This window comes from Miscanthus floridulus, chromosome 19 (assembly GCF_019320115.1).
Source record: "Miscanthus floridulus cultivar M001 chromosome 19, ASM1932011v1, whole genome shotgun sequence".
Taxonomy (NCBI): domain Eukaryota; kingdom Viridiplantae; phylum Streptophyta; class Magnoliopsida; order Poales; family Poaceae; genus Miscanthus; species Miscanthus floridulus.
In genome coordinates, this window is record NC_089598.1 from 30500887 (window position 1) to 30523261 (window position 22375).

Here is a 22375-nt window from a genome sequence, read left to right on the forward strand (position 1 = left end):
GCTACCGTGCCTCGATTTGCGCAAAATAGATGAAGCCGAAGCCGACATAAGCCGTGCCAAAGAGGCCCTTATGTTTATCTTAGAGAGAATTCTGTGTGTGACGTAGAATGATTCAACGTCAATTTTTTGATCATTCGATTCAATGGCACACACACGAAATTCTCTCTTTATCTTAGTCTGGTTCCCTCTCCCTCGGTGCCTTTCTCCATGCTGCCACTGATTGTATCTATGCCAACACAAACCATGCGTATATTTGTTATGCAATATCTGATCTTTCTTTGAACTTGCACCGGTGCTAGTGTTAATATTTCACCACATTCACTGCGTATTGTTATCGGATCTATCACGCTGAATAGTTGATTCTTCTTACAGGAAAATCAATCCTCATATATAGCTCGAACTCTCAAGAGAAACGTACGAACACTGCACGAAGGCCATGGCATGGCACATACATTTCTTAACCATAAACCATTCCTCGACAAATTAAGTTCTTGGCGCTGGACTGGAAATACGAGTACGCAGACTCTTTTCAAACCATCCACAAAGTTACCACAAGACATGTAATAAAAAGCCAAATGAAGCACCCGTACAACGTTTAAGTAACAACACACATCCATCATATCAGGATGGAAAAAAATAACAACACACATGTCCAATCCATCCTGACAAATACAGAGACTCACATCGATCGATGGTACGATGCTTATTGGCCGATGGGTCATCACTCATCAGATCAGTAGTAGCCGAGCTGGGTGATCTTGACGTGGAGGTGCCTCTGCGCGAAGGCGAAGAGCCGGGCCACCTCGTCCTCCCCCTGCACGCCGCCGTCGCGGTTGGCGTCGGCGGCGCGCACGCCGTCCCGCGCCTTCCACCACGCGAACCACACGTTGAGGCTCCGCAGCCCGTGCTGCAGCTCCTCCCTGCTGATCCGCCCGTCGCGGTCCGCGTCGAACTGCGCCAGCCACGCCCGGAACTCCTCCACCGTCAGCTCCCCCTGCGGCAGCGCGCGGTACCGCATGAACGCCATCCTCTCAACGCCGATGCCCGGCCGGCGACCGCTCCTTAGCTTGCGAGTGAGCTCTGAGTCTACTGCTGATCGAGTTGCAATTGCAAGTAGCGACGCACACAGGTCCATCCTATATATACCGGTCCAAGAGGAGGGCCACGGCGCTGAGGTTTTTACGACTCGGTTACTGCACGTTTTGCACGCGCAGATCAGAGTTTGGCTGGCCGTGTTGAACATGGGGTAGATTGTTTTTTTTTCAGAAAAAGAAAGGGTTAGATTGTTACGTTAGATGAAATGGAAATAATGTACGCGTAGTGGCTAGATTGCTTTTAGATGCTGCTAAGTTATTGCCAGTTGCCACTGAGCTTTTCTTTTCAAAGGGGAATAATCGGTGGTGCAGCTTAAAAGCAGCATTAGGCAGTCTGCATTCTTTGGATTAGGATATATGCGGTATTATTACATATTAGTACATAGTATATATATATATATATATATATATATATAATCTAGACTAGAAATGGAAGGAGCAAAGAGGTCGAATGATCAAATTTCGAGAATCCACATCCACTAGAGTACTTGATAAAAATTGTGGCAAGTACACTGCTTTGAGGATGTTTGGTTCATATATCTAGCTTCGCAAAGCAGGAGTATCTTTTGGCGAGTTATAATCACAATTTTGTGGTTGGGCGAAATCACACGTCAGCCATATTCGGACAGGATAAACATAATAGTAAAACAAAGTTACTTACTTTTTTAGTCTTGTATAGCGTAGGTATTCGGCTGCTGGTTTCTGCGACTGATAAGCCGGCATAAACTAATTTATTGTAAGAAAAAAATACTATATCATGGCTGATAAGTTCAAGCGAACAGGGGTTATACATGAATATTAACACTTATCATGAGAAGATGATATTATTTTATATATCCTTTTGGATATAATATATTTTAAAAGTTGTAGGTCACTCGCGGATGGGTCAGCTGATTGAGATCTTTTTTTTTCTTCCAATAGTGCAATCTTCGCGATGCATGTTTGGCAATCAGAATTCCCCTGAGCAATATAACAATGAAGCATGCTGATCATGATCAAGACTTTGTTCTCCGGTCGATGTCTGTCTGTTTTTCCTTTACGTCCTTCTACAAAATATTCACTGGTAGCACAAAATTTTACAATGCTTGGAGGCAAAAGGCTGAGTTATTTAAGAAAAGTTCCGTGATTGATCATACGAAAGCCTTGAAACTCCAAGATTCTTTGTTCCAAAGGCGCGGCAAAATCGTTGATTAATGAGAATCAGATTCTTTTGGTAGGCTTTCACAGGCACTAGTGGACCAGAGCAGTCTGGTCCGCAAGTGGTGAGATGTTTATCTCGTAGAGCTCATCAACAGGTTCTCTAGCTGGGTAGTAGAGCTCGTCAACAGGTTCTCTAGCTGGGTAGTGGCACAACACAACGTTAAACACATGCAGTAAAATGTACCACAGTAGAAGTACCTTGCTGTTTCCATCTGTTACCGCAGAAATATGAACGCGTCATGAGTTTCCTCGTGACTAGAGTACGGAAACATCGTCTGAAAGGAATTTGGTGTGAGAGAAAAATACTGTTCCGACTAAAAAAAAAAAACAAGCTGAAAAGGACGGATTATAAGAGAAGCAAACAGGGCCAAAACGCCTGAGAGTTCAGAAAGAGCATCATGTCCATGTGCTGCCAACGTTGGCCAGAACACAACAGGTTCGTATTCGATCTATCTTGGAACATGGAGGAAATTTAAAAAGTTACTTTCTTTTTTTTTCGTTTTTCTTCGAAAGAAAATCCAACAAGAAGCTCGTAGTCACGAAGTCTAAAAGTTGAGATCCAGCTTGCCCGTTCCCGTAGGGCCTGTTCAGGATGAATGCTCCTGGAGAATTCTCACTTTCTAAAGTAGATATGATTCTCGATATCATGCATCTTATGGCTTCATAACATCAATAATACAGAAGTCTTAGCAAAAAGATGGAGGAAAAAGGCGAGGTCTTAGGACTACAGAGTTACAGATCGCAGACTACAGAGATGAATTGGTTGCTGTGTCTGCGATCTGTGACTGCAAATCATTTCTATAACTTTTCTTGTGGTTCCCCCACTAGACCTAAACATGACACTTGCATATGGTAATTTGGATTCTTAAAATTTTGTTCTATCATTATTTCATAGCAATGCAGCAAAACTGCTCCCTCAATCCTCAAATTTCATTCCATGGGAACACGGTGAATGTGAATGTGAAGGAATACTCCATTGCGGCTATTCTTTTTGGAAGGAAAAGAAAAACCAAGAACCCTAGCATCTACTTAAGAATAATTTGGGTTCAGAGTTCAAGGCAGGAAATGTGATCAATGGCCCATCTATATCAATTGAGTAAGCATTTAGTCCCACAGCAAATCCTATAATTCTGGAAAAGAGAATACGAATGAGCTTCACAAGCTATTCAAACACTCGTGATTTGTACAGTTAAAAAGGCGAAGACAAATATATAGTCATCTTCTTTGACATCTTTGTATTTGTTTCAGTAAGTTAGAACCATTAGGCGAAACAGAAATACAGTCAGTGACAGCACTAAACACAAAACGATACTCAAAGAAACAAAAGACACAAAGCGAAAAAAGAAAGATCAACATAAAAATACAAACAGTAATTATGATCAGTAAAAAGGAAGAGAAGTTTTTCCGATAATTAGATTTAACAAACATGAAATATAGCGGTAACTACAGGAGCATAATAATGCATTCCCTTGGCTATTCAATGTTAGCGTGCACCTTACAACCGCCGCCTAGAAACTATGTCCACGATCCCCCTTCTAGTACACACTCATATGATACAAAGCATATATACATTCTCTCGCCAAGCGGTGCAAAAGCAAAACAGAAACAATTACAGGGAACTTACATAGGTAAAATCTTGCTCAGAGTTGCCATTAGATACCTTGCCTCCATTATATATACAAAAATCTCAACTCCTGCAGAAAACTATAGTCTTGAACGTCGGAAGTACCTGATGGGATTGAATGGACCAAGTTGCCGGGCAGAAGCAAATGTTGGTCGTCCATTCGGGGACACTGTTGGCTTGATGTCCCATCCTTCAACATTTTTCGGAACACAAACATCAAACAGGATTTGGCCAAGGACTCCTTTAGGCTCCATGCAGGGTGGATGGGACATGTTGCGCCTCTGATCCTCAATCAGAGAACCAGGTTCCCGAGATTCATCATGATCCTTCGAACTTGGCAAGAAGAAGTGATCACTAGGACTGTTAGCTACCCTTCTTAAGCTCTCATTTGAATTGGCTGCAGCATTGTGTAGACTGCACACCGAGTGCGCTATCTTGTACTCCTGGTCACCAGCCATATTTGAGTCATATAGTTGGCTTCGGTGGCAGAAGGTAACAAGAGCCTTCTTCAACATAACATCTACAGCTGTTCTGTATTCAGTTTCATGTGAATTGTAATGGTCTGCAAGTAATCAGAAAAGTGATTTGATTATCTGTAAAATGTGACATAATGTCTGGCAGCAGAGAAGAAAAATTTGAGGTTTCAAGTTGACCCACATATCTGCAGCAGCTAGACCGTGTGTATTATAATGTTGTCTCGTACTATTCTAGTGTGACCATCCTAATGCCTAAAGCTATAAGGCGGGCATGGAAATTTCCTTCCGCTTGTCATTTCCTCAACATTTATGAGTAAACTCCCATACCAAATATTATGTGTCCCTGAGAAATTGGCAACAGAGGAATTGGCAACAGCCCCAATCCAGGTATAGGAACATGTGGTTGAAGTCAGCCTTATAAAAAATTGGAGTACGAATAAATCATTACATTCAAGTGTTAATTGCTCATGGATGTGGTACATATTGGACTTGTTTTTTGTCTCGAATAGTTGTGCAATTGTACTGACAACAACAACAACAACAACAAAGCCTTTAAGTCCCAAACAAGTTGGGGTAGGCTAAATCAATACGTGAGATTAATGCCACGTCTTGGAAAGAAGCTGCATTGGTTTCATTCATATTCAAGTTACAAATGAGTTATTTATCAATAGCAGTAAAGACAAGATAAGAACCATACCGACATGTTGGGAGTCACTCCATTTCTTAAGATTAACCTCCGTGCCTAGTTCAATCAAACGCCTTGCAAAACCACAGATAATGTGGCATGGAGCAAGATTATCATCTTCTGAGCAAAATATAAGAACAGGACCCAATCCCTGCAAGAACAATAAATGAAAAATATCATAAGTATCAAAGATGGTATATGATAAATATCACAGATAAAACAGAACTTACTGCTGCTGAGTATAGTGTGTGCCAGTACTCTGCACGCTGAGCTTCAATCCTGCTTGGGAAGAGAGTATCCATGCCAGAAGCTAGAGCCTTTGCCATCCATGAACGTAATATAGTTGACTGAGATGAATTTCCAAAAGCCTGGGTGCCCACATCACTGACAAAATCTACAGGGCTAGAGTCATAAATTTGCCCGCAGATACAGTTTCTCACTAACCGATAGTCCTTCTGCACTTGAAAATTTTTATGTCAAGAAACTCAACATCTTAGCCAAGAAATTAAGAGCAGTGGCCCAAATAGCTAATCTCCACCCAATGGTGAACCACATATATTAATAATAAACAGATCTATGTTAGCTGAACAAACTAATCAAACATACACAGTAAATATTTTATCTCAAGATAAATTCAAGATGATGACTGACAAATATAATGATGAAGATGGACTTCACAAAATCCATCATTGCAGCTGATACAAATCATGAACACAAAACTACATACTAGTTGAAGGTACAACCCAGAAAGTACAAAGTTAACATTTAAGGACAGGGTTATCACTGATGAAGGACAAAGAAAACATTCAACATACTAAAGCAAAGCATAGTTCGTCACACTAAACAACCGGAAGAAACTATAGCTTAGCAGTACCTAATCCATATGACCATTGATACACTGTTACTTTGTTAGCTATAAGTCTCAACGTGTCCCTAAAACAGTTCAATTAAGATTTCTTCATAGGTTCCAATGTCCTTCCCTACTTGTATTGACAGAAATGTATGTTGAAATCAATGAATAAGAAAGGCATCACATACCATGGTTGCATCTCCTTCACATATTCCATCTAGTAACTGGAAAATCCAAGAAATTCAGTCATTTCAACTGGGACAAGTGATTTCTTTTTCATTAGAAAAAAGACAGATGATTCTATTTACAAATGGCAGTTAAGATTAAATCATAAAAGAAATTTAGTGATAACGCACCTGAATAACCTTGTACATGCATCCCTTTGAGCCACCAGAAAAGGAAGCAAGAACAGTTGGCACAGGTTTTACTCTCAGTTCCTGAAACCAGCATTCCATGTTATTCCTGGGTGGGAATTATGTATAGTACAAAAAAAGTAAGCAGATCAATGATTTTCTAGATTCAGGATTCCTATTTCCCAACAGCTTAAACAGTCCTCCAGTAGATCAGAATTCAGAGGTATCATAGACAAACATGCAAGTAGTTCAGTTCTCAATCAGTAGTAAGGTCACATAGAGCCAGAGGTGGCAGGATTAAAAGATAATACAAAAGCAATGTAACGTAATAAGATAAAATAATTATATAAATTATAATGTGCTTGCATTCTAAGGATCTCATAGGTTGAGTACAAATGATAACAAAGAGTTAAAAGAGACAATGCCTAGTGCATTACACGATAGTGTGAATACAGGAAAAAGACCTAATAAAGTACTGTTACTTGCTAAAAAAACAAGAAGCATGCAATTTTTATTTCTCCACCCTTTAACAGAATTTCTGTCCACTTAATGTACTGTTTGATATCTGTAACACAATAATAAGGGAGAAAAAATACTTACCTTGACCAGCTCACTAATAACACCAGTTGCCAGTGATGTTGCTTTCTCAGAGAGATATCTGGAAGAAGATAGGAATTAGTACAGTACCATGATCAGATTTATAAAAGGGCCCAATCATGCACGCAACCCTACTGAAACACTACACTTTAGCACGCCTGTATCATATTTGAAGTAAGGTTAAACAAGTGCCATTTCTAAATATAAAAAAAGCCCTATTCAATGTATTATTGCTTAAAGCCTAAAGGACCATGGAAAAAGTTTCCCACTCCACCTGTGAATTAAGTGTGGTCGATAACACCCTTCTAACTTGAGCACTAATGTGATGACAATCAGCACGCTAGTGTTATTCAATCAGAATTGTTCTACTGTGTTCAAATTGGCTACAAAAATAATTATAAAGCTTCCAGCATCCAGCTGCACATTATTCAAGCAACAAAAATGTTTGGATAGACCCAGCTACATATTGAACCCATACATATATGGTTTTAGCCTCTATTACTGTGTCAACACATAAAACCAAAAGAAGTGAAAAAAGGATAAGGAACATGTTGGATCAATGCTAGGAACTTATGGCAGAAGATTGACAGGAATGATAACGTTACAGGACATTCTCTATGGATGCAATTAGTTTTATTTTGTAAAGTAGTCTTTGAAAATTATGCTAACCTTGAAGTGCAGTAATTTACTCCTAATTACCATGATCAAAACATCTTTGCCATCCCACAATCAGTAACTTAACTAAGCCGTCCATGCCTAATAGCCAAACAAGAAAGCTCGCTAAAATGGCATCAATGCAAAGTATACAGTAAAAATTGCACAAATACACCAACCCTAAGACTAGGGGTGTTAACACCCAGTGATGAATCTAAAGGGAGTTGCCAAACTCAACACAGCTCAGCCAAGTACCATGCCCCACCAATCTGATCGCCGCAAAATATCATAAGTAGCCAAACCTAAATCTTCCTGCGTCACGATCTCAGGAGCCACATACTAGGAAGCAACCTCTGAAATTAAACCTAAGCATAGTTATAGCCGCACGGGCAGGCCAGGATAGAAGCTATAGTAGAGCTACAATCGGGCGCCTCCCCAAGTCAAGTCCAAACGAGTAACGGCGCGGCGGCACTCACAGCGCGACGAGGTCGGGGTGGCAGACGAGGCAGCGCCACCCGAGCGAGGAGTACAGCTCGACGAACGGCCGCAGCTGCGCCTCGTCGCTCCACACCCACGCGAACAGAACCGCGACGCCCCTCGCCTGCCCCGCCTGTGGCGCCGATTCCGGCGCCCAGTAGAACCGCCCGCCGCAGCCGGGCCACATGGCCTCCGCCGCCCCTGCTCTGCTGCTTCCGTCGAGGAGGCCGAGGAGAGGGGAATCGGAGCAAGGGTTTGCGGTGTTTCACTTGTTTGTTTCTGGTGGAGATGGAGGTGAGGGGTGGAGTGGAGGAGACGGGGACGGGGACGGGGTGGGTCGCTTCGGCGTTTGGTTCGTTGCCCGTTTTTATTTTCTTTTTCGAGATTTCTTCTTTTGCTCCCATTTTTTTCTGAGAATTGTATAGGAGTTTGCTTGCGTGTGAGGGGAAATTCCGGTGGTCAACTCTAACCTGCGGGCCGTTCGCAAAAAATAATAAAAAAAACTCTAACCTGCGGGGCTGGATAAACATGAGTAACGGTGGAGCAGTCACGCTGATGCAGATATGATTCAGCCCGTTTGAATTGTTTAACTTGGGTTGAGTAAGAAATTACACGAGCATCAAAGTTTGAACACAAGACAAAGTTGTATTTATTTTATAATCGTAATATACATGTCAGTGGAATATTTATAGGGCTCCGGTCTTCGTATTTTACATAAAATAACTATTTTAACCTCAACTCAAATGTTTACAACCTTTTCAAGTACAAGGGCGAGGTGGTTATTTTCTCCTTCTAAGCCTCCGTGGTTCAATTTTCAGTCACCGGTCTTTTTGACATCTTTGTTTTGGACTTAGTCGATTTTTCCTTTTCACCTTCAAAATGTTAAGCGAAGTCAAATTCTTACCTTCGTCTAGCCTTGTTTACTTCTCTTTGACATCATTGGTCGGCGAAGTTGATTTTCTGACGACGAAGCCAAACTTTTGTCTTCGCTCTGATCTTGATCTTTGCTTCTATTTCAACGAAGTCGATCCTTTTCTTACGAAATCGAAATGTTCTTCGTTTTCCTCTTCCTGCAAACAAATATTGTTATGAAAATTTAAAGATTTGACTCCAAAGTTTGGAGCTGCGTTTTTTTAATGAAGTTAAATTCCCAGCAACTTGACTCACCTTTTCGAGTAGTAACCTTGTAGTAGTACTTGACTTCACCTTTCGAGTACACATGCTCGTATATGTATGGATTCCTTAGTGATACAGATATAGGTACAGCACAACCCACCATCGCGTGTTTACGTAAAGAAATATTTTTGTTCAACCTAGAAGCATTTGATTACCACATCGTGATATTGATGTTCCCTAACTTGTGTCGTTTTGGTGCAATATTTGTCCCATAAATGTGTTGTTGATCGAGCTTATCTTCGAAATAATGCAGCTTTGCATTATGCATGACTTGATTGCCATTTCATTCTAATGTTTCCAAGAGAGTTAGTACGTGATAATTACGACGAAATCGAAGTCCTCTCAAAAGCTACCAGCGAAGTGAGGAAGAATTTGTTACACAGTATGAATAGATTTGTACTCAAGCCATGTCACCTCTTCTCAGTGTTCGCAAAAAAAAAAATGACATTCTCGGACCTTTTAAATTGTGTCTTGACAGCCCCTTCTCCGCACGCAGAGGTGGGACGGAGGTAGCCACACACACCCTAATCAGGGGATCACCTTTAATTCTGGGGCCTATTTATTATATTTTATTTCACCTGGACAGAGACCAGCACATTGTTTGTTTTGGCTTGTTTAATTTATAAGTCGTACTTTTTCAGTCAACGAACAGTATTTTTCTTTCACACCAAATCAACCAACGGTACTTTTAGTTAGGCTTATCAGCCAAACAAGCCCAAACGAACAGGGCACAGATCAGCAGAGTAACTCGCTAGCAAGTACACAAGTAGCTAGCTAGCTCGCACGCCCAACAAAAAGCCATTAGTCTCTGACATGCTGCTGCTCCTTTGCGATGCGTCGTTTATTTTCTTTCTTTCTTTAGGAGGTGTTTGATCCACGGGCTAAAATTTAGTTCAGATTATATTGGATGTTTGATATCAATTAGGAGGACTAAATATGAGTTAATTATAAAATTAATTGCATAAGTCGTGACTAAATCGCGAGATAAATTTATTAAGTCTAATTAATCTATAATTAGCATATGTTTACGGTAACATCACATTCGCTAATTATGAACTAACTAGGCTTAATAGATTTATCTCGCGAATTAATCTTTATTTATACAATTAGTTTTACAATTAGTCTATATTTAATTTATTAAATATCAACGTGATAGGAACTAAAATTTAATCGTCGGGATCAAACACCCCTTCTTCGCTCAAACCACCACATTAGCTGTCGATTTCGTAGTACTGATGTGGACGTCCTATTTGGCCCCCGTCCTCCCAGCTGACCTGATGCTTTGTTCAAGCAATGGTCCCCCCACGTCCAGATTTTGAGACCAAATTCAAGTTTCCAGGTATTGCTTCGTGAGTTAACAAATCTAGCAATGCGTCAGCTTTAGAAAATTTCACACGCATATGCGAATGCCATTTGGTACTTATTCATGCTTGCTTCTGAATTCACGTTAATCCTTTAATGTAACAGCAAAGCAATGTCACGTGTCCTAGTATGCACTAATAATTAAAGCAATGACCAATGGAGCATGAATATTCTTTATTAAGTCAATTCTCCCGTATCTCTCGTAGTATACTGCTGCCGTTGTTTTGGCCCCATTCGTTTCGCTGAAAAATAAGTTAAAATACTGTTCCGCTGAAAAATAAGCCGAAATATTGTTCCGGCTGATTTGTTGTGAGAGAAAAACACTGTTCCAGTTGAAAAAAAACAAGCTGAAAAGTATGGATTATCAGCCTGTTCGCTTGGTCGTATTTGGCTTATAAGCCATGACTTATCAGCTAACGAACAATATTTTTCTCTCACACCAAACCAATCAACAGTACTTTCAGTCATGGCTTATAAGCTAAACCAGCCCAAACAAACAGGGCGTATAAGAGAAACGAACAGAGTTTGTAGTTTATCTATCGGTGTTTTGGCGATAAATGGGACACATATTTTTATACTAGTTCAAATAAGAGGTGCCATGATGTTTTATATTCGGGTTAACGTGAGTAGAAGGGTTGCAACTATTGTCTATTATAGGTATTGGCATATTGCTATGGATGGGCTCCGTAGCTCTTTCTTGTAAACTGTGACCCTGTTCGCTTGTCTTATAATCCGTACTTTTTGGTTTGTCTTTTCAGTCGGAACCGTGTTTTTCTCTCACAACAAATCAACCGAAACAGTGTTTCAACTTGTTTTTTCAGCGAAGCGAACGAGACCTGTGAAATAAGGGTAAAGATATAGTCTTATCTTGATTGGTTTACAAGTTAGTTATAGTCTGTTACAACAGATTCAATCATTTTTAATGTATATATATCTTGATTATGCCTTATCCGCTAAGTCGGTGAGGTAACCTGAGCCAGATTTGCTCTTGGCCAATCGACCTGCTCTACACCCTCCCGAGAGTCATTTATGACCTCGCTGAAGGTATCCAGAGCATACGTATTCGATAGTAGCCCTTGAGTTCTTTCATATGGTTGAGCTTTCATCACTCTAGGTGTCATCTCTGCAACTTGATCCTCGTATCATTCTAATTTGACCAACTTTAAGTCGTAAGACAAGTCCAACTCAACCCTCTATTTATCCCTGCTTCAAAATTTTTATTTCATTTTGATTTCTTATATCCATAGAACCTTAGAAAACCTTTAAATACATCTTAACACAAATATTAGTTCTAGACTTGTGTTGTCATCTAAATCGACAAAACTAAATATAATCATGCATATGGTATCTGATCCTTACAAGCATGCTGCCACGGGACAATTAAGGACGTCATGGGACGATGAGTTAACGTTGCGGGAGAGCGAGGTGCGTCATGGGGACACCAAGTCACACCACGGGAGAATGAGGGATGAGTCATGCGTGGGAGAGCAAGTGTTGCAACAGGTCGTAGCAGGCCCCAACGAGCTATTACGTGCCATCATGGGATAGCAAGAGATGCCAAGTCACACTGATGGAGAACAAGGGATGCCATTGGGATGGTGAGGCACACCATAGGATGTTGAGTGCCGCAGCGGAGTGCGATAGGATGCCAAGTCACATAGCGGGTTAGTGAGAGACGCTACGGGGACGATGAGTGTCGTCACAGGCCACTGTGGACTACTATGCTTGTGTGCCGTCGCGGGGTACCGAATCACATTGCAGGTCAACGATAGACATCACGTGATGTCGAGTGTCATCATGTAACATCAAGGGACGTTGCGTGATCACGAGAGACGTTGTTTGAGCAAAGTCATCGACGTCGTCGTTGTCGAAGAAACCTAGCTGATCCATCCACATGATTGTGCGTGTGATGCCCCCTACATGGCGCACTAACTAGCAGTCAATCAAAGGGGTAGCACATAGACACGTGTTTATACTTGTTCTGGCAAAGGGTGCCCTACATACAATGTGTGTTAATGTTTTTATTGCTTGTACGTTGTATGCTCGGGTCAGTTGCGAGGTGAGGATTGTAACTTTTTTTTCTATTGTGTATTTCTCGCGATGTTAAACATGGGCCGCCCTATCCCTCCTTGTATAGTTCGAGGGGATAAGGTTATAGTCCTAAATCGGTTTACAAGTTGGTTTCTTAATTAACTACAGCAGATCGAGTTGATTTCCATGTATAGCTTGACGATGCCATGTCCGTCAAGTGAGTGAGGTACCTCGGATCGAATTCACTCCTGGCCAATCGACCTGGCCTGCTCCTCATGGAGAGCCGCTTATGACCTCGGTGAGGGTTCTGGAGACCCATACAATCGACAATATCATTAATGGCTGAACTAAAAATAGTTTAAGCAAAATTACAAATGTTGTTTCTTGGTTCAAGATAACCGGCGAGGATTGCATCCCAAGCCGTTCGTGTAAGTCCTAGATTGCTTACATCAAAGCTACAAAGTCCTAGATTGCTTACATCAACTTGAAACGGAGTGCCTGAACACTTGTGTGAATCGGCATGCCCTCTACTCCAAAGTCACTTGGAACCATTACTAACGAGTAACGATCAGCAGGTGCTCGAGGAGGATCGCGCCAACTTGGAATCCTTTTTCACATCTGTCGGTTTGCGAATTAACGACATGGGCATAGGAAATGTCTGACAGCACATCTGAAGTTTGGCACGCTCTCTAAGGCTTACCTCTGCAATTTGTCGCGTTCCTTGACTCGTTTTCGCGTTGCTCCCCACATTGCTTTCTGAACTGTGAGGCAAACAAGTTCACGTACTGGATACAAGCCTACAGCTACTGCTTTTTCCCCGGTTTATTTAATTTAGCGATTTTTTGTATCTGTAAATTGATTGCAGATTTTGAAAATTAATTCAGGCTACACTACAGGCGTACGTACGCTCGTCATTGGCCGGCTCTGTTTTGTGGTAGAGCTGGGTCCCCAATCCGTAATTTGCTTCGCCATCACCTTGCTATTGTTTGGGCCCGGCCCACAGAGCCGAACCGGTTGTCAAACCTGATGGGAAAATTGCGGTTGCAGTCTTGCAGATTAGACTGTCTCCAACAGCCTACCCATACACCGACGCAAACTCAAAATGCGTCGCGAACACGAAAAATCCGAAGTCCAACAGAGCAGGCATAGCAAGAACCTATTTTGCGTAGATGGAGAGAGGAATCCCAAATTTGCGTCCACCCTCCGTCTTCTCTCTCCTCAACCCAAATCTCTGGCGGAGCGGAGGCGGCAGCCAGGGCGCGGAGGGACACCGCGACGCAGGGTGGCTCCGGCGGTGCTCTGCCCCAACGCAGAACAAGACAAGAGAGAGAGAAGGGAGGAGAAACCAGAGGAACCAGAGAAGAAGGGGAGGGATGGCGCTGGTGGGTGGAGGCACTCCTTGGCTTCCTCCTAGCTCCCATGCGACCAAGCCCTACTTCCTCTGGGGGGACACGCACGCCACCTCCCTCGCGGCCTTCGACTCCGGCGTCGGCATCTTCAAGTCGAGCGCTCTGGAGACGGCGGCGACGCCGGCCGCTGCGACAGCCGCGACGGACTCGGCGCTGGTCTCGCCGGAGCTCGGCGCCGCGGCCGCGTCTGCGCCGGGACTTCTCCGGGTCCGGGAAGAAGAAGCAGCAGCATCAGGAGGCGGGCGGTGGTGTCGTCGGAGCCAAGAAGCCGCCGCAGCGCGGGCTCGGCGTGGCGGAGCTCGAGCGCCTCCGTTGCGGGGGCGACCCGCTGCTCGACCTCTCCGCCGTGGTCGGGGACGCTGCCGCCGGCGTGCAGGGACAGGGCCACCCGCTGCTCCACTATCATCACCACCACCGGTCCACCGCCACCTGCAGATGCCGGCCACCTGCGGAGAGAACGAGGAAGAAGAGGGCTGATTTGCCTTCGCTGTTGGAGTTGCTATTTTTGGGTACGAACCTTTTTCCTCTGTACATGACCCAAATCAGTAAATGGGTATTGGATTTAGGTATCCATTGTTGGAGACAGTCTTAGAACGGCTTTCTGTGCGCCTCTGATGAAGACAGGAGCTATGACAGACTGCAGGAACAGGAAAAGAAGAAAAGAGCATGTGAAGCAGTGCATGCCGCCAAGGAGAAAAGGTGGATCGTAGAAATTTCTGCTTGGGATGTTTATATTATTATCTGTTTTCAGGCCATACAGAGAAGTTTTATTAGCTACAGTAATAGCTGAATTAATTTAATAATAAATTAATTATGATATATATTTTCATAATAAATTAATTTAAAGATATGACTGAATATTATTTACTAAAAATTTGGTCAAACGTGAATCATTTATCGTGGCACGCAACCCACAGTTGCATTCTTTTCAGGTATGTACTAATGTCACGAATGACGGATGAATAGTGTAGCAGATCTGTGTCAACGTGAGGAGGAACAAATTCCTCCAAAAGTTCGCAACAAGCCAGCCGAGCTGAGGCCTGACCTTCCGAGGGCTTTTTCTAAACCGGGTGGTTTACTTGATTGTTATTGCTTCTGTAATGTGATGAATGACGAATCGTGCAGCATCTGTTGACGGGAGGAGGAGGAGTGTACTCCACCAGCCGCGGCGAGCGGCGGATAACGCGGGACGAAGGAGCTCGAGCTCGATCGTGCACGGGGACAAGCGGAGCGAGCAAGAACCGTCCTTCCACGCCAGGTCCGAGCACGGAATGGATTATGGATAGCTAGCTCGTCACCGGGCACGGCAGGTGCCACGGATTCAGCGTCAGCGAGCGCCACCGCACGCTCGTTTTCGGGCGCGATGAAAACCAACCCTCGCGCACCGGCGCCGCAGCCCGCAGCAGCGGAATGTTCACCGTCCTCGGGATCCTCTCCTGCCCAGCGTCTCCGGATCCCGGCAGACGTTAATTCCCTCTCGCAAAAATTACCACGCCGCCCCTGCCAGGTTGCCAGGGTGTTAAAGTTTTTACCCATGTGCTCCATGTGCTTGCAACTTGCTACACCTTGATTCCACAGACCTCGGTTTGGGCCTAACATAACTATAAATAAACAAGCCATAAGATGATGATGATAAGATGCTGTGCTCCCCGTCCCTCGCACGCTAATACGCCATCGCAGCAGTTTTCTATACTCCCACCCATCGTCTCACTTGGCGAGACACACCAACTTTCACTGCCCTCGCTGTCGCTTCTTGTCTGCAGCTAGCCTAGCAGTACCACGCACACATCAGCAGCATTTTACAATCTGATGGACCACATGTACCGGGTTCCATATGCACAACGCAGACAAACGGTAGTAGGCCAAAGGAACACGTATCATGTACATACAGTTGTGCAGTAGACTAGCTAGGTAGCTAGAACTACGCTTGATCGTACTAGCCACGCTTATCAGCTATGATATAGTGTTTTTCTCTCACAACAAAAACAGTATCAGCCGGTTTATAAACCACAGAAATGATCAAGCGAACAGGGTACATTCAAAGGGGAGTAGATCAAGCGATAAGCGAGACACCAAACAAAAGCCACCTGCATCCGCACAAAATAGGCCACACCGGGCAGGCAGGCAGCAGAACCTTCAACGTCCTGTCGCCTTAAGGGTTGCCGTCGCGGTTAGCTGTACTGCAAAAATTCAGATCCCGATGGAAGTAACATTCCTTCTATAATCTCCTTACAGGCGCATCTCCACCATTTTCTCCCTACCTTTTTATCCCCGGAGGGCCGGACCCATGTGCGCTACATCATCCCAAACCATATCCTCGTAACACCATTTAATCTCCACACGATCTACAATCTTAGGGGGGTCATAAGGATCAAGATGTTTATGTTTAATAGCAAAAACTAACTAATATAAAAATTTCTATATAGATACCCAATAATTTATGTCCAGTTGTGATAGGCTTATTAATTATTAAAAATTTCTATATAGAGTATTAGCAAATATGCTTCTGCGTTGCAACAAGGTGTGTAATTTATTTTCTTTATCTGTGACACTAATAATAAGCTAGCTATTTTAGTTGAATTTAATTAGGTGTGTCCCAGCCTTAAATCAAGTAAATTCCAAGACCTATAATGAATGTTACTACAATAAATGATTACTTTCGTAGGAAAAAGTAAACTTAAATAGCTAGATGTTGTGTGCAGTTGTTCTGATTTTAAGAAAGATGGAAGACGAGCCACATGTCTGCATGCGCACTATGTGACACGAACGGGTTCAAGCGGTTTAGGCCAAGAGAGATGGGTGGCGTGATGTCAACGAATGTTGTGCAACTCCAAACTGAAAGCGAGAAAAGTGAGAATGATGGATGATGGACCGAGGGACGAGTGGACAGGGGAGAGAGTAATAAAAGACACGAGAATTAAATTTTCGCTCTCTAATATTAGATGTAGATGTTATTTCATCTAGATCTAGAGTTTTTTTCTCTAGGTGAAACCTCTGTGTATCTTTAATATGCTTTAATTGAAACCTTAGTTTCAGTTGTAGTGGCCTTTTTTGGCAACCCATGTCCCAGGATGTCATGAATCTATATTTTGATTTTATCTCTTGCCATATAATTTTTAATCTCAAATTAGTTGAAAGTCACGTGCTTATGGTGTTCTTTGTTTGGTACCTTTTATCAATTATTCAACTTACCTTTTGTTTTCTTTATTGAGTATAGCACTGTAGTATTAAGGCTCTATTAGTCTGTTTGATAGAGCTCTGGTCGGCTTCCGCTCCGGTATCCACTGTACCAAAAAGTCGTTTTTATCTCTCTTTTCAAAATGAACTATAGAAGCCAATAAAACCATTATTTTGTCTTTACTAGCTATACCTCCTTCCTACATTATAGTGAGGAGACCAACCTATCTGAAGCTGTTGCCAAATGAACCCTAAGTATTAGGATGGTATAATCGATCATTTAAAAATACACTTCTCCTATATTTTAAGTGCCTGAATTTTAAGATAATTTCAGGCAGAACTCTCGTACTACTAATTAGTACAAGTTAATTATCACTTTTGTGATTTGTTATTTGTCTTTGTATCATAACATATCTAATTTTCGTCCTTATCTAACTATAGAAATAATTGTAAATTATAAAATTGCCTTTGTGCCAACACATATCAGATTTTGCTAGGTTTGTGCGTTTGTCTAGCGTGTTTTTATTCTCGAAAAAAAATTGCAACGAACTAAAACTGCAATTTTAGTAATAGTATATATGCAATAATCGTCGCCCGAAAGAAAACTAAAATTCAAGCACATGAAATTTAGTAAATTCGTTAAAAATATTCCACGTCACTGAGGACGCTCTTTGGATCAGAAACCACTACGGAAACAGTGAAAATGCCGAGTGCTCTATGTTTGCCGAGTGCATTATATCGGGCACTCGGCAAACGACAGATTTGCCGAGTGTTTTCTCCGAGACACTCGGCATACTATTACACTCGGCATATTTACTATTTGCCGAGTGTCAACACTCGGCAAACATCAGACACTCAGCATATTTAATTTTTGCCGAGTGTCAACACTCGGCCTCTATGGGACACTCAGCAATAACCAACACATGACCCGCGCGTGTGCCGTCCTAACGGACGGCGTGCCGGCCGTTAGTACTTCGCCGAGTGTCCGTTAGAGGCACTCGGCGAAGTACATGTTTGCCGAGTGTTTTCTGCCGGTACTCGGCGAAGTATATGGGTTTGCCGAGTGTTTATGGAGACACTCGGCAAATCCAAAACTATTTTTCCTCCTCGGCCCTCCACAATTTTTCTACTCCCCACATACGACGTTTGGTACTGCATGTTAAAAGTTGGTCTATTTCTTGGTCTGTTTGCTATATTTAGTGAATTAATTTCATTTTGAGTAATTTATTGATTTAAGTGAAATTTAAACTGCAAGTGATTGAAATAATAGAATAAAATGAGTGGAAAAATCATATTCATGTCATTGAGTCCGGATTGGTGTCTCATGTAGGAAATGAAAAGAAATTTTGAACATTTTGTTTAGAAAACACGACCACGAACGTGTGTCCAAATGATTTTTAAATTCTACAAAAACCAAACGAAGTCTGAAAATCACGAGATTTGTCAAAATGTCATGATATCATATGTGGAGGCTGTGGTAAAAAATCGAGAATGTTTCGCACAATTTGTGACGTATGATGCTTATAAACGGAAGCATCTCTGGAGAAGATTCGTAGAACTTAAGAAGGATCCGGTAAGATTTAGAGTCCAAGTGACATGTGAATTGGGGTTTGAGTTCAAATTTTTTTGTATAGGCAATACACAACATAGATTGGTTCATGTCAAATTTTGACAATTTTTCGGATCCGTTTGATATTTTTTATTTATTAATTGCAATTATAGAATTTTAGTTGATATAAATTAATTTTGAGCTATAACTGCATGACATAATGAAATAATATTAGTAGAAAAAACAAATATGCATTTTTGAGTGAATTTGACAAAAAAAAAATTCAAAATGTATAGGAAAAAAGTTACTAAAACCGGCTATTAAAGGTATACATGAAATATTAGCGTAATTTGCCGAGTGTTTCTATATAACACTCGGTAAAGTAGCTCTTTGCCGAGTGTCTTCTATAAAACACTCGGCAAAGTCTGGGTGTTGGCCCACTGCCAAGCGAGTAGACCTTTTGAAAAATAAATAAAAAAGGGGGTATGCCGAGTGTCAGATCACGGGCACTCGGCATACCCCCTAACAGTTAACCCTGCGCGACTCCTCACGCCACACACACACGCACACAACGCACACACGCCACAGACACACGCTGCGACCACCCGACCCCGTCCCGCCGGCGTCCCCGCCCCCGTTCCATCCCCTGGCGGCGCTACCCCGCCCGGCCCGCGGCGGCTCCACCCGGTGGCGCGCCCCCGCCCCCCGGCGGTGCCCTCCCGGCCCTGGCGCGCCACGCCCGCGGCGGCTCCACCCGACGGCGCCCCCCCACCGGTGGCGCCTTCCTGGCCCCGGCGCGCCACGCCCGCGGCCCAACCGTCCCCCGGTGCGCCACGCCCGCGCCGTCCTAGGTAATTCTAAAATTTTTGTTGTTCTAGTTAATTAGAAACGAAATTAGAAATTAGAAAGATGATTTAGAAAATAACATAGAAATTAGAAATTTGAAAAGCAATTAGAAATTAGAAATTATAAAAAGGTAAGATGAATTGGAAATTAGAAAAGAAATTAGAAAGTGATAGAAATGGACTTTTTTTAGAGAAGATTGAGATGTAGTAGGATGTCTATAGAGGTGATATAACTTTTTTTAGAAATTAGAAAAGGATAAACCATGGATTATTTGCTTTCTTGTGAGCTATATGTGGTTGTCGGCCATCGTGCCGTTCTGTTGGTGTGGATGTGGTTGTCGGCCATCGTGTCGTTATATTTGATGCAGGTTTTAGAAACCTCCCCGTGCAGAGGAGGTGCTGTCAAAATTTCGACTTGACACTACTATGTTCATTTTCTTGTAGGAGAGACTCACAAGGACCGTCCTTGACTCGTCACTTTGCCGGATAGCAAGGTGAGGCATCATACACCTCTCTTTTCGTTTGATGTTCGTATATCACATAACCTAGTTAGGCGTCTCCCGTTCGAAAGAGATACGGTTGGAAATATGCAAATTTTTGCATATCTATAACCGTATCTGTTTTAAATTGTCCACGTTTTTTGATAGCCCGAGGATGTTTAGCAGGTTTAGTTTCCATGGTCTACTCCGATCCGAGATAGAGTTTCGGCAGCACCTCCCTGTTGTTCTCTGAATACACAATCTCCCTTCCGGGACGTGTATTTGGAGAACAACGGGGAGGTGCTACCAAAATTCTATCTTGGATCAAAGTAGAGCATGGAAACTAAACCCACTACACATCCTCGGGTGGGATTAGGACCTATCTTTACCTAATAGACATTATAGGAACATGTAGATGCAACGTGATTTTATATATTACTCGCTGATATGCTAGAGGATGGGTGACCGTGAGTGGATGTACACGGGCCGCTCTAGTCAGAATTCGTTGACCAATGAATGGATTGACAAGACGGATGCTTTCTTGGAACGGGCATTTGCAATTGTCAAAGGAGCTAGATCGACTTGGTGTCCGTGTAGCAAATGTGGAAACATGCATCGGCAAACCAAGCTAGACATGGGCAAACATCTTATGAAGAATGGATTTACGTCAGACTACACTAGGTGTATCTACCATGGTGAAGTAGATCGTGGGAGAGATGAATTCTTGAGACAACGCATCGAGGAATATGATGATGATGCCGGGGTGGGAGACATGTTAAATGACTACCATGAAGCACACTTCGATGAAGCAAGTAGGGAGGAGGACCAGAGGCTACCGCAAAGGCATATTACGACATGTTGTCTGTGGCACAACAACCCCTTCACGGGCATACCAAGGTTTCTCAACTGGATGCCATTGCACGCCTAATGGCCGTGAAGTCTCAGTTTACCTTGAGTCAAGACACCTTCATGGCAGTTTTTGGCAGCCTGCTCCCGAAGGGTCACATCTTGCCAAAGAGCATGTATGAGGCACAGAAACTCCTTCGTGCACTTAAGATACAATACGAGCAGATACATGCTTGCCCGAAGGGATGCATCTTATTTAGGAAAGAGTATGCGGAAGCAAAGTACTATGTGAAGTGTGAGTCATCTAGGTTCCTGGAGGTAGACTCTGGTGATGGTCAAAAGAAGCAGCTCACAATCCTCGTGAAGATCCTACGGTACCTTCCTTTCATACCGAGGATCCAACGGCTTTACATGACTGAAGAATCCACAAAACAGATGACATGGCACAAAAATGGACGTCGATACAATCCTGAGAAGCTGGTACACCCATCCGATGGTGAAGCCTGGACAAGGTTTGATGCGATTTATCGTGAGAAAGCTCTAGAGGCCCGTAATGTACGTGTTATGCTGGCAATAGATGGGTTCAATCCATATGGAATGGCGGCTGCCCCGTACACTTGTTGGCCCATGTTCGTTATCCCCCTCAATCTTCCCCCTGGCGTCCTCTTTCAACGACATAACATTTTTTTATCGTTGATAATTCTAGAACACCTGGGAAATAATATGAGTGTATACATGGAGCCTCTGATTGATGATTTGATCCGTGCTTGGGAGGAAGGGGTATGGACATACGACCGAGCTACAAAGACAAACTTCAAGATGCATGTTTGGTACCAGTACTCCCTGCATGACTTACTGGCATATGGGATTTTCTACGGCTGGTGTGTTCATGGGAAGTTCCCATGCCTAGTGTGCAAGGCTTCTTTGAAGTTCATTTGGTTGATGAAGGGTGGCAAGTATTCTTCGTTCGATAAACATTGACAATTCCTCCATCCTGACCATCCATTCAGACGAGACATCAAGAGCTTTACGAAAGATGTCATAGTTGAAGACCTCGCACCGCAGATGATGTTAGGAGCCACAGTTCGTGCTCAGTTAGACGCTCTCAAGGTCAATAATCAAGAAGGTGGTTTTGTGGGATATGGCGAGCAACATGCCTGGACTCAGAAGTCGTGCTTGTGGAACCTCCCCTATTTTGATAACCTTCTTCTCCCACATAATATTGATGTAATGCACACTGAAAAGAATATTGCCGAGGCAATTTTTGGTACAATCATGGACATTCCTAATAAGACAAAGGATAACATTAAGGCTAGAGTGGATCAAGTGAGGTTATGCAACAGGCCAAAGCTAGACATGGCGCCTCCAAGAGCTAGAAAGTCGTGGAGAAAGCCTAGGGCTGATTTCGTTCTAACGAGGGTGAAAGTGCATCTAGCCCTTTAGTGGGTTTTGGATGATTGAATAACAACGTGATTAAAGGACTAACCCGTT

General features: G+C 42.9%; 2 protein-coding genes across 2 annotated transcripts; both read right to left on the reverse strand.

Moving 5' to 3' along the window:
• Positions 1 to 402: 402 nt before the first annotated feature.
• Positions 403 to 1246, reverse strand: LOC136529606 (uncharacterized). The gene has a single exon (XM_066522681.1). The coding sequence runs from the start codon at positions 1241 to 1243 to the stop codon at positions 734 to 736; it is 510 nt and encodes a 169-aa protein (XP_066378778.1). The 5' UTR covers positions 1244 to 1246; the 3' UTR covers positions 403 to 733.
• Positions 1247 to 3656: 2410 nt separating this feature from the next.
• LOC136527517 (uncharacterized) lies at positions 3657 to 8337 on the reverse strand. Its single transcript, XM_066520277.1, has 7 exons — positions 8010 to 8337; positions 6883 to 6940; positions 6286 to 6366; positions 6118 to 6153; positions 5310 to 5534; positions 5092 to 5230; positions 3657 to 4480 (listed from the first exon to the last, which is right to left on the reverse strand). Exons 1-7 carry the CDS (start codon positions 8195 to 8197, stop codon positions 3999 to 4001), a joined length of 1209 nt encoding a protein of 402 aa, XP_066376374.1. The 5' UTR covers positions 8198 to 8337; the 3' UTR covers positions 3657 to 3998.
• Positions 8338 to 22375: the final 14038 nt, after the last annotated feature.

Coding starts and splice junctions, on each gene's coding strand:
- LOC136529606 (XM_066522681.1), bottom strand. CDS start 1,243: ATGTTCAACACGGCCAGCCAAACTCTGATCTGCGCGTGCAAAACGTGC.
- LOC136527517 (XM_066520277.1), bottom strand. CDS start 8,197: ATGTGGCCCGGCTGCGGCGGGCGGTTCTACTGGGCGCCGGAATCGGCG. Junction 6,367..6,882: donor TTATTAGTGAGCTGGTCAAG/GTAAGTATTTTT, acceptor TGCTGGTTTCAG/GAACTGAGAGTAAAACCTGT. Junction 5,231..5,309: donor ACACACTATACTCAGCAGCA/GTAAGTTCTGTT, acceptor TTGTTCTTGCAG/GGATTGGGTCCTGTTCTTAT.